The sequence below is a fragment of the Ascaphus truei genome, chromosome 2 (assembly GCF_040206685.1).
Source record: "Ascaphus truei isolate aAscTru1 chromosome 2, aAscTru1.hap1, whole genome shotgun sequence".
In the NCBI taxonomy this organism is placed as follows: Eukaryota; Metazoa; Chordata; class Amphibia; order Anura; family Ascaphidae; genus Ascaphus; species Ascaphus truei.
In genome coordinates, this window is record NC_134484.1 from 233,136,613 (window position 1) to 233,150,239 (window position 13,627).

The following is a 13,627-nucleotide window of genomic DNA, read 5'->3' on the forward strand; positions in this document are numbered from 1 at the left end:
GACTGTGATGTCCTTGCTTGCCAGGTCTAGGGGGAATATGCATGATGTCATCACGTTGTGTAACTCCATACATGCGGTTGTCATGACAACCATGAAAACAGCAAAAACGGGCGATCATACACCAGATGCAAGTAAAAAGGCACTCTAAAAGGCCCCAGGCAATGAATAAAGGAAGCTGCTGCTGGTAGAAACATTAAACAGCATGCTGCCCTGAGTTGGTAAGACAAATAAAGATGAGTATATGTGCAACAAACATCAGTATGATATATGTTTGTTGCTAAGTCTGGAAAGGTACATGCTTTATAAATGTCATATGCCATTAAGTAAGGGTACCCCAATAAAGTGTTGTGGCAGCAATGTCAACAATGATACTTTCATGCTCCTAGATAGGAGAAAGTACAGTGAGCCAGGGGACTTATTAATTGAGGCATATGCCTGTGCATTTGTGATCTAGTTTTTGATGCATACATGCAATAATCTGCATATTTGATTAACACAACAAAAAGGCGCAGTTCAGTCATAGAAGCAGGTAAGTGCAAATACATATCCACTATGCTGAGCATGAGCCTACAACAGATGCAATATATAACGACCGTGCCGGGTTGCTGAAGTCTCATCCGGCTATCATCACATTATTAAGCCATAGGTAATTCAAATCTGAGATATATGAGACTGAACCACAACTAAAATGACAAAGTTGCATAGACTTAGTGTGTATCACAAGATGAGACAGACAATCTGTGGCTCTAAGAGTGGATGCAGACCAATGATTATTCAAAAGCATTTTCAACCGTGTAATACGGACATGGTAGAACTGGAAAAGTCCTGGATAGAACATCACTGAAATTGGATCAGTCGGTGTGCAAAATTAATGCACTCCCAAAATCCATCGGGAGTTTTCTTGTCCTCAGCTGGATGAACAAACAATAGTTTTAGTAACGGAGCAATTCCCATAAGTACTCCGGATGTAGAAGGAATCGTCACAATGCCTCTTGTCATGGGTTCAATATTAAATGAATAATTTCCACGGCTGTTCTTAATGTGGGAAGATGATCTCCATACGGTGTTCCACAGCAATCACGGATCTTCAGTGTAGAACAGGAATGCTGGTTCACAGTATAAGCATGTATGGGAGGAATAAAGTGAGAAACCACGCATTAGAGAACAGATAGGCCAGAGTGTTAAAAAACAAATCAAACCAGAGGGGCAATAGTTATAAAAACATAGCAAATCCAAGATAGTCATTGAGACCACGTGGTATCATGGTTCCCAACTGCACGATCCATCTGCACTCCCTCCTTAACAGAGCCTTTTCAAGGTCACCACCCCGGGCACCGAGAGAGACCCTGTCGAAGGCAAATGCAGAAAGAACCGCACAGTCAGACCCATGACAGCGCAAGAAGTGACGCGCAACTGAGCTGATCTTCTTGCATGAATCTACATCTCTTTGCGCATTTTTGATGTTGCGAGTATGTTCCAACACGCGAAAGCGGAATTCTCTTGTGGTCATGCCAACATATACAAGGCCACAGGGACATTCAAGATGATATACTACTCCCTTGCTTTTACAGTTTATGAACGAGAGTATCTTGTATGTGTGTGTTTTGTTGGAATTCGTAAATGTAGATGTTTGGTGCATGTGTCTACATGCTGAACACATGCCACATTTGTAGAAGCCCAGCTTGCGATGTTGAGACAGGAAAGTAGGGTTAATCTGAGGCACATAATGACTGCGTGTTAGTTTGTCCCCTAGATTCGGGGAACGCCTGCTTGTCAGGCTCGCGCGGTCGCCAAGTGTGTTCCTGAGTTCAGAATCTATCATAAGGGTCCCCCAATGTTTCTGAAGTATGCCCCTAAGATCTGACCATTGGCGGTTGAAGGTGCTAATGAACCTAATTTGTTTCCTGCCCTTGTATTTGGGTCTTACTTGCAAAAGGCTCTCACGGGTTACTTTGCAGCAATTATTGTAGCCTTTTTGAATCTGGGATTTGGAATACCCACGATTGAGAAATTTGGTCTTAAATTCTTTAACTCTGGTTTGAAATGTAGCATCAGAGGAACAATTCCTCTTAAGTCTCAGGAATTCACTGCGAGGAATCCCTGAGACTTGGTGCTGGGGATGGAAACTGGACGCATGGAGAATGGAATTGGTCGCAGTAGTTTTGCGGTGGATGTCTGTCTCAATCGTACCTGTTCTATTGATACTGATTAGAACATCTAAGAATACCACAGAGGTAGGACTGCATACATGAGTGAGCTTGATGTTGAGCTTGTTGTGGTTGAGTGCATCGATCAAATCTGATCAAATTGAACCCCTGACAAGAGGCATTGTGACGATTCCTTCTACATCCGAAGTACTTATGGGAATTGCTCCGTTACTACAACTATTGTTTGTTCATCCAGCTGAGGACAAGAAAACTCCCGATTTTGGGAGTGCATTAATTTTGCACACCGACTGATCCAATTTCAGTGATGTTCTATCCAGGACTTTTCCAGTTCTACCATGTCCGTATTACACGGTTGAAAATGCTTTTGAATAATCATTGGTCTGCATCCACTCTTAGAGCCACAGATTGTCTGTCTCATCTTGTGATACACACTAAGTCTATGCAACTTTGTCATTTTAGTTGTGGTCCAGTCTCATATATCTCAGATTTGAATTACCTATGGCTTAATAATGTGATGATAGCCGGATGAGACTTCAGCAACCCGGCACGGTCGTTATATATTGCATCTGTTGTAGGCTCATGCTCAGCATAGTGGATATGTATTTGCACTTACCTGCTTCTATGACTGAACTGCGCCTTTTTTGTTGTGTTAATCAAATATGCAGATTATTGCACGTATGCATCAAAAACTAGATCACAAATGCACAGGCATATGCCTCAATTAATAAGTCCCCTGGCTCACTGTACTTTCTCCTATCTAGGAGCATGAAAGTATCATTGTTGACATTGCTGCCACAACACTTTATTGGGGTACCCTTACTTAATGGCATATGACATTTATAAAGCATGTACCTTTCCAGACTTAGCAACAAACATATATCATACTGATGTTTGTTGCACATATACTCATCTTTATTTGTCTTACCAACTCAGGACAGCATGCTGTTTAATGTTTCTACCAGCAGCAGCTTCCTTTATTCATTGCCTGGGGCCTTTTAGAGTGCCTTTTTACTTGCATCTGGTGTATGATCGCCCGTTTTTGCTGTTTTCATGGTTGTCATGACAACCGCATGTATGGAGTTACACAACGTGATGACGTCATGCGTATTCCCCCTAGACCTGGCAAGCAAGGACATCACAGTCAGTCTCTTGCAATTAACATCTCTGCCCCTTTCTCCCCTACTTGCGGCTGTTATAGGCTTCAGTGGGAGGTGATATTTCGGCCATGCGCTATGACGCTCGTGACGCGATGACGTCACACGCGTCATCACCTAATTTACATAGGAGCTGACCTTAGTGTGCACATGTGACTAGAATAGTCCAATGAGATGAGCAATCTTCGTACAACAGACCCTATGACGCTGCCATACTTGTAAATACTCCTTTCTCTCACAGCTGCCTGCAATTCTTGTAATTTTGGCGCGATTTTTGCTGTAATGATTTTTACTATAAATGCTAGCTCATTTCTCCCCTCACCACTCCCAGAAGAAGACAGTTTCCCGTCGAAATGCGTTGGAGTGGGAGTCTTGCTGAGGGGGGCCCCTACCTTTTTCCACCTGACATGGAGTTTTGACCTACCTTTCTGTCTGTGACATCCACTTACTGAGCGGTGACGTATTTTGCATTCTGTTACCTCTATAACTTGTGTACCCACATCATGTAACCATTGCATCAAATTATATGGTATAATAATTTTATATGTGGTCACAAGATCTTGCAGGTTGATTGTCACGCAGGTGTGCTTAGACAAAGCCACCTGTACCCTGTATATGTCTTGCTTTGGATCTTAACTTAGACCCTTGCCTCAAGGTCCACATTGTCTAGGTAGTGTTGAGCCCCCCTCACCTTTTAACTTTATCCCCTGTTTTATTCACTTTAATAAATTTCTTTTGTTACACTTCCATCTATGTCCGTGTGCTATTTAAAGGTTGCTTTTCCTCTGTTGTTTTTATATATATATATATATATATATATATATATATATATATATATATATATTTATTGAGTTAAGTTATGGTGAGTAAAAAAAGTGACAAAAAACCTCCACAGCAAAGCATATAGCAAATGTAAATATACTGTATGCTCATTTGCACGTCTTAGGCAGGACTGCAACCCCGCCTTTCACCATTATCACCCAGCACTTCCACTGCAGCAAGGGATTCTGGGAAATGACATGCAAATGAGCACACAGTGCCACTTTTTGCTTCAAAAACCATTTTATACATGGTTCCCTAAAGGCTTAAGCTTGCTGCATGGTCACAGCTTTGAGCACATCCAGGGTTAAGATGCATTGCATTGTGGATGGGTTTTCTGGCTATGCATCTTAACCCTGGCTGTGCTCAAAGCTGTGACCATGCAGCAAGCTTAAGCCTTTAGGGAACCATGTATAAAATGGTTTTTGAAGCAAAAAGTGGCACTGTGTGCTCATTTGCATGTCATTTCCCAGAATCCCTTGCTGCAGTGGAAGTGCTGGGTGATAATGGTGAAAGGCGGGGTTGCAGTCCTGCCTAAGACGTGCAAATGAGCATACAGTATATTTACATTTGATATATATATATATATATATATATATATATATATATATATTATACTCACACAGTTCTGTGAAAAAGAAAGTATACCCTCTTTGAATTCTGTGGTTTTACATATCAGGACATAATAACAATCATTCTGTTCCTTAGCAGGTCTTAAAATTAGGTAAATACAACCTCAGATGAACAACAACACATGACATATTACACCGCGTCATGATTTATTTAACAAAAATAAAGCCAAAATGGAGAAGCCATGTGTTAAAAACTAAGTATACCTTATTATTCAATAGCTTGTAGAACCACCGTTAGCAGCAATAACTTGAAGTAATCGTTTTCCGTATGACTTTATCAGTCTCTCACATCGCTGTGGAGGAATTTTGGCCCACTCTTCTTTACAACGTTGCTTCAGTTCATTGAGGTTTGTGGGTATTTGTTTACTCACAACTCTCTTAAGGTCCAGCCATAGCATTTCAATTGGGTTGAGGTCTGGACTTTGACTGGGCCATTGCACCACCTTGATTCTATTCTTTTTCAGTCATTCTGTTGTAGATTTGCTGGTGTGCTTGGGATCATTGTCCTGTTGCATGACCCAATTTCCGCCAAGCTTTAGCTGTCAGACAGATGGCCTCACATTTGACTCTAGAATAGTTTGGTACAGTATACAGAGGAGTTCATGGTCGACTCAATGACTGCAAGGTTCCCACGTCCTGTGGCTGCAAAACAAGCTCGGAGCAACAGCTGATGTACATCAAATTATAGCTGATGGTTCCTGTTTTGGCGCAAAGTTTTTCTTTTAAATATTGTATGTCGCTCTAGCTGCCTTACCACTCCAAGTTTAAGACAAGGGTCGAAACGCATAGGAGTGGGAGCGCCTGATGGGACCCCCTGTTTCTCTCCTTTTTGAGAGCACGTAGATCTATCCTACATGACTGATGCTATGCACGCTCAGGACTGATATGGTTATTATTGCAAGACTGTCATTTTGCCTTAACACTCTGACTGTGTTTATCTGACACTCTTTGACTGTGACTTTTTCCAACTTTGGTTAGTCATTACTTACTGCACCGACACACTTTATTCGAACAAATACCCAGTATGTACCTGGCAGATACCTGGAATGCGCCGCTCCTCACCTCTGACAAGCCCCGTTGTGTTTGCCTTCCCAGCCTGGGTTCATGCCTGGCTGACGGGCGGCTGATCTGTTAAATGATAAGGATTAGGATTTAATAGGCTGCAATGCTTCGCGTGTCTACCAGATGGCATAAATTCATGAATTGTAATGCAGTATATATATATATATATACTGTGCAGTATTGCAGCCAGCGGGAATAAAATGCTTCAATCCCTGCCTGGAAAATACCTCAATGCACTCGGGCAGAAAACAGTCACAAACCTCAATACACCCGGGTATACCCGAATTCGTGGGACTAGCCGAGCTCGAATAAAGTGTGTCGCCAGTGTACACTGTTAGTGAGATTTCAATCAACTTGTCATGGCACATATATGCTTGCTTTAGTATGAGGAGTAGTGTACTTTAGCACAGTGTGGATTAGGCACAATACACTTCCACATATTCATTTCTTTACATCCATTTGAGTTTATTGTGGTGTATAGTGACACAACATAGTGTCAGGTTAGGATTACTCCTTTATTTGCTATCTTTAGCAGCATATAGTTGCTATCAGTCTTGCTATTTTTCTAGATACAGATTCATATTTGAGCTTTATCACTCCTATTCACTAATTTTATGTGTTTACATGTTTAGTGCTCATATGTGTTTTTCATTGTTTTTTTTTTTGCATCTTTAAAGTCTCCTGTGGATTCGTGCAGGGAGTCTATGCTATGTTTTAGCAATTTTTCTGTATTGTGTTTTAATGTTATATGTGATACTAAATAAATGTTGGTTACTTTGGTACACCTGGGTGCTTCTTTAGGGACTCTTTCTCTGTTGAGATAGATATATATATATATATATATATATATATATATATATATATATCTTCTTTAGGGACTCTTTCTCTGTTGAGATAGATAGATAGATAGATATATATATATATATATCAAAAGAAACAAAAAGCAATGAAGTAGCGCCTCTAATATAACCTGAACACAAGCTAATAAAATGAAGAACTAATTAACCCTACCATGAATTAGTCTATTGGGGTGGTTAAATTATGGCCAATGGCAATACTAAAAACCTGTAATCTCAAAGGAGATATGGTAGTGCATATAATGTTTAAATAAACACAATACTATTTAATAAATATAATAAATATATAAACAATAATAAAACTCAAAATGTATAAATGCAATTGGAAACATCTTCAAAATTGAATGAATAAAAAACCTTTAAAAAAAACCTCTGAAAAAGGTTTCATCCCCTGATGAAGTCATCATAGATGACGAAACGCGTAGGGCGTGGTCTAACTGAGACCGTCACTTGCCTATGAACTTTGGTACTGCTGGTAGTGCGATGCTGGCTCCTGTTCGCCCGTGATACTGCTGCCGGCACAAGAATCCTTGAGCTGCTGGTTCCCGGAGGGACTCAATACACTGAACACCGAATTGGAGGACTTCATTTCCGGCCATTCGGTTACACGAAGTAGAGACACAGGAGGACGCTATCACTTCAAATCGGACGGCGTTGCTGGCACATGAGCCAATCTCATACCTGCTTATTTTTACAGTACTTTTGTGAGTGGGCATTTGCTTGATTTTAAGTTCTATAAATTATATGTTATTACGTTAATGCACTAGGTGTGCGCCTGTTTTTTCTTCTTTTTTCACACACATACATACATACATACATATATATATATATACACATATACACACACACACAGTCATGTGAAAAAGAAAGTACACCCTCTTTGAATTCTATGGTTTTACATATCAGGACATAATAACAATCATCTGTTTCTTAGCAGGTCTAAAAATTAGGTAAATACAACCTCAGATGAACAACAACACATGACATAAGGTTTTACATATCAACATATCAGGATATATATATATATAAAGATAACAGCAGGCACTTCAAAGGCTCCAAAGAAATAGGTGCTTGTTCAACAAAAATAACAGGAACCCAGGTGTCCCACCAAGGAGACAAAAAACAGCACTCAAGGTATATTTTTTTTTCAGCACGCCCCTGAGGAAGGTCCTATACAGGACCGAAACGTTGGATTTATATGTGCCTGCTTTTTTTCAAATACACTTTTCCAATATACCTTGAGTGCTGTTTTTTGTCTCCTTGGTGGGACACCTGGATATATATATATATATATATATATATATATATATATATATATATATATATATATATATATATATATATATATATATATATATATATATATATATATATATATATATACATACATACATAAATACATACATACACAAACACACAATGTCCCCCCTCTCCCCCCCAAAAAAAGCTGCTACACAATTGGCTTCCTATTGGAGTGTCATTTAAAGTCCAGTGCAAAAATCCAGAAGTGATACCAGTAACTTCCAGTAACTTTGGACAATTAGCAGAACACCGTAAAAAAACAAAACAAAAAAAAAACACCTTTTGATATTCAAAACATACCAAAGATCAATAATAAAGGCATGGTTGTGTATTTCTTTTAAAACAGGCGGTTACAGATCAATCAGAGGGTTAAAACATTCAAAAGATCAATAATAAAGGCAGGGTGGATATGGAAAGAGTGCAGGAAAAGTACACTTTCTTTCTGGACTTTTACAACTGTAACCTGCCATTTAATTCCCATTCACTACACACGTGCCTGCTTTATAAATCTATGTTTCTACTCCTTTATTATTTGAAGGAGCGATTCAGTGAGTGCAGGCATCTCCCTGTGCCTCAGGCACTAAAAACAGACTGTAAGCACATTTGGACAGAGACTGTGTTTGTAAGAATTTCATGTACAATACCGTTTTAGCAATTTCATATTATTTTGGATGGCAGTTTTTTTTTCTAATTAATTGCATGACTAAGTTGTCAACAATGAATACCTGCATTTTAAAAGTAGCAATTCGTCTGCTTAATATTTTAATTTTGTCCATCCTCTTACCACTAAAGGGTCCCCCAGAGCTAATGCTGGGATCCCGTTTCCCTAGATACCGGCACTGAAATATTGACACTATATGGCCATGGGGTCAGGTTTGCTCTAGCAACCAAGAGAAAGTTGCATCATCATTGGTAGATGACATTGTGACTTTCTATTGGTGACCCCGTAGCCTTGCTGTACTCATTATTACTTTCACAAAATTGTGATATTGACGATCAGGGCATCTCTCAGAAACTCCAATTAAAGTCAATGGGAGTTTCTATGTGGTAGTACCCCAATTAGAACTATCACATTTCAACAATCTCCTATAGTTTCTAAGGCCTGCCACATTTATTTCCTCTAATAAATAAAATTGTTATGCATTTGCAGCCTGTTTGCTCAGCTCAGGCGCTAATCAAACAGTCTGCACACCCACCTCATGAAGCTTCTTCATGTCATTATTGAATTAATAAATGTGTTAAAGTTGTAACTCAGATCACTTCTTTTTTCTTAAACCTCATATTGTGCATTCATGTCTAATTTTTTAATTATGCGCACATTTGCAGTTTGATTCTTGTAAGTGAAATGCAGTTTTCTTTTAAAAAGATATTTTGGCTTATACATTTTCTGGACATATTTGGCCAGGGTTGCAATCACTGTTCCACCAACAGAATATTACTTACAGACAGAAATGAGAATTAATTTACTGTAGTTAATTAATTACAGCGTGAGGCCAAAGAGAAAGGAAAAACAGAATTGAGACAGGCTCTGTATCTTTCGTTTTATGATTAAAGAAGTCTTTCGCTGCCTCTCCACATCATAGAAACACAGGTTGACATTGAAAAAAAGATGCTTGACAGTTTGCAGACACTAACACAGGTAGCACGTGTCAATTTTTTTCTCAATATCTTCTGCATGCTTGCTGCCCACAACAAACAGAAAAGGTTGAAGTCCCTCCAACTTAAAGATTGAAAATAAATAATCTTAAAAATGACTGCTATGATGATTTTGGATGTTAAGCTGCTATTTTATCTTTGCAGACACTCGGGAGGAAGAGCCTTAACCATTCTAATGTGGCTACAAGGCAAATAAGGAAATTGTGATTACAACTTTTTCACATATTGTTATTGCATAGAAACATCTGGGACACATGAATGTATGTGCATTTACCTCCAATTCTGCTGAACTCCTTTTTCCTCATTTCGTTAATAGTGCCTCCGTAGCCATAGTTAAAGCCAAAAGGACTTGCACAGAATTTCTCAAAGTAATTTAAGGACAGCACATCTTGCCATGTCATGCTTTTATTTTTCTGCTTATCCTCCATGTCAAAAATTTCCAGCTTCTCACTGTGAAATCTGCGAGTTAATGACACTGAGAACCAGGAAGAGCACATTAAACTTTAGGGGGTGGAGACTACACCTAGCAGTTTCACAACAAACTAGTAAAACTGCATGCCTATTGAAGAGATTAGAATTTTGAAGATTTGCTGCCTGATTTATCTGATTTATCTGTAAAAAAAAAACAACAAAAAACAACAATAAATAAATATCTTCCCATTTTTGTTTTATAATTTTACCAAAACCGCTGTATCAAGACTGTGCCACCTTTTCAAAGCTAAGCTTTTCATCACTAATCAACACACACAAGTCTAACCCACGCCGTCTCTTTTCTGTCTTTGACTCTCTACTCAGACCACCCTCAGCTGCCTCCTCTTCTTCATCCATATCACCTCAGGACTTTGCTGACTTTTTTAAGAAAAAGGTGGAGTCCATACGGCAGAACATCCCATCTGTTGCCTCCTCCCATCCCACAATGCTTCCCAACTCTCCTCCTGTCTTTCTTGACTCTTTTTCTGCTATCTCGGAGGAAGATGTATCACTGCTGATCTCCTCTTCGCCCTCTACCACTTGCCCACTTGACCCCATTCCCTCCCATCTCCTAAAACCTCTTGCTCCTTCTATAATCCCTATGCTCACACAGATCTTTAACTCTTCCCTCTACTCTGGTACCTTTCCTTCATCCTTCAAGCATGCAACCGTTATACCATTACTCAAAAACAGCAAGCTTGACCCTACCTGTCCTTCTAACTATCGACCTGTCTCCCTCCTGCCTTTTGCCTCCAAACTCCTTGAACGTCTTGTATTCTCTCGATTGCTACACTTTCTCAACACCTATTCTGTACTAGACCCTCTACAATCTGGCTTCCGCACTGCTCACTCTACTGAAACAGCCCTCACTAAAATAACTGACGACCTCCACGCTGCCAAAGACAGAGGTCATTACACTCTGCTCATATTACTCGACCTCTCTGCAGCATTCGACACCGTGGACCACCCTCTTCTCCTTCACATTCTCCATACTCTTGGTATTCGGAACAAAGCTTTATCCTGGATCTCCTCTTACCTCTCCCATCGTACCTTCAGTGTCTCTTTTGCTAACACCTCCTCCTCCTCTATTGATCTCTCTGTGGGGGTACCCCAGGGCTCTGTCCTGGGACCCCTTCTCTTTTCTCTCTACACACTCTCTCTAGGTGACCTAATCACATCTTTTGGGTTTAAATATCACCTCTATGCTGACGACACACAAATTTACCTTTCAACCCCTGACCTTACACCTGCTATACAGACCAAAGTCTCTGAATGCCTCTCTGGAATATCATCCTGGATGGCCATCCGCCGACTGAAACTTAACATGGCAAAAACAGAGCTCCTTATACTACCTCCCAAACCTGGCCCTACTACATCCTTCCACATTGCTATTGGAAATACGATCATTCACCCAGTAGCCCAAGCACGCTGCCTAGGGGTCACACTTGATTCCTCTCTCTCATTCTCCTCTCATATTCAAAACGTTTCTAAAACTTGTCGCTTTTTCCTCCGCAATATCACAAAGATACGCCCTTTCCTCTGTTACTCAACTGCTAAAACTCTGACTCAGGCCCTCATTCTCTCACGTCTCGATTACTGCAACCTCCTGCTGTCCGGCCTTCCTACCTCTCACCTGTCTCCCCTACAATCTATCCTAAACACTGCTGCCAGAATCACTCTACTCTTTCCTAAATCTGTCTCAGCGTCTCCCCTGCTGAAATCACTCTCCTGGCTTCCGATTAAATCGCGTATCTCACACTCAATTCTACTGCTCACTTTTAAAGCTTTACATTCTTCTGCCCCTCATTACATCTCAGCCCTAATTTCTCGCTATGCACCATCACGACTCTTGCGTTCTTCTCAAGGATGTCTTCTTTCTACCCCCTTTGTATCTAAAGCTCTCTCCCGCCTTAAACCTTTCTCACTTTCTGCCCCACACCTCTGGAATGCTCTTCCCCTCAATACCCGACTAGCCCCCTCGCTATCCACCTTTAAGACCCACCTTAAGACACATCTGCTTAAAGAAGCATATGAGTAGCACTGGATAATCATGGACACATGACACAAAGCTTGGCCTCCTGCAGACGCACTTACTAGTATTCCCTCCTACTGTCTCTGTACGTTCTCCCTACCTACCAATTAGATTGTAAGCTCCTCGGAGCAGGGACTCCTTCCTTAATGTTACTTTTACAGTATGTCTGAAGCACTTATTCCCATGATGTGTTATTTATATTTGCTATTTATATGACATGTATTACTACTGTGAAGCGCTATGTACATTTTATGGCGCTATACAAATAAAGACATACATACATACATACATACATTGCCATACATTTATTAAATCATACTTTTATGGGCCTATTGAAGCCACATGATTATTTTATTCTGCACAAGTTGAGCATGATGTTAGCATCTTTCACACAAGGCTGATTTAGAGTTGGCTAATGACAGTGGAGTCGTATTGCTAACTTATTGCCTACAGTAGGTGCAAATGGGAGGGTTGCGACTCGTAAAAATAAGAACTCAATTTACTGTAGGCTTAACAAAAAAGGCGCAAATGGCAATTTACATGGGGATCAGTAAGATTAGGACCCGACAGCTAATGTGTTCCTAATTTATTTAAATGATTGCACAAATTAAATAGCAACTGTCTTGCATTTATATCCATTAGAGCAGGGGTGCGCAAACTGGGGGTGCGCGCCCCCCATGTGGGCGGGAGATTTTGCTGGGGGGGCGCGGGCCATTGCAGAGGCCCTGTGCTCTTCCCCGCGGCATTTAAATTAAATGCCTCTGCAACACTTTACTTACCCAGATTCAGCCGCTCTGCGACGCGTCAACATGGCGTCAAATGACGCCGCGGGTCACGTCATGAAACGTCACATGACCCCCACAGCGTCATTTGATGCAGCTCTAAGGTATGGAGGGGGACACGGGCGATGCAGCAGGGAAGACAGGGGGGCGCAGCACAAAAAGTTTGCACTCCCCTACATTAGAGTCATTATAAAGGCGGTCCTTCATTTGAGAAGTCTTTCTAATTGTTTGTCTATGTGGACCAGGTGCAAATCAAACCACAAGAATTTCAGCATGGATTTTGAGGTACTGGCACTGCCCGGCACAGAATGGTTTATAGGACAGCAGGCAAAAGGCAGAAGTACGGAAATAATTTAAAGGCTATTATAGTTACAGAGAAAGAGTTTTGGTTTTAATGTGCCTGATGATGTAAATACCCGCAATCATTTCTCACACATAATTGTTAAGCACATTCGTCTAATTACAACAGACATACAATCTGCGCATCAGCAATCTCAAGAATCTAAGATATTCGTGTAACAGGGTATGTCCCATATTACCTTTATTTCCCAACATACAGTAGTATATCTGTTATGTAAGTCCTGTTAACTCCAGGCAGTAACAGGTTAATCTATGGGCTAGTGACCCCCCTTGAGCTTCACTTTTAAGTGAAGGAAGTAAGGTGGGGACTCATGGCCTGTGTACAACTGAGA

At 40.5% G+C, this 13,627-nt stretch overlaps 1 protein-coding gene across 1 annotated transcript in view; it reads right to left on the reverse strand.

Annotated features, from left to right (window-relative positions):
- Positions 1 to 10,108, reverse strand: part of MOCOS (molybdenum cofactor sulfurase) — a 510,054-nt gene extending 499,946 nt beyond the window's left edge. The window contains exon 1 of the mRNA XM_075585954.1: positions 9,925 to 10,108. Within this exon, the coding sequence (XP_075442069.1) occupies positions 9,925 to 10,078 (154 nt within the window). The 5' untranslated portion in view covers positions 10,079 to 10,108. The remainder of the gene's footprint in view (positions 1 to 9,924) is intronic.
- Positions 10,109 to 13,627: the final 3,519 nt, after the last annotated feature.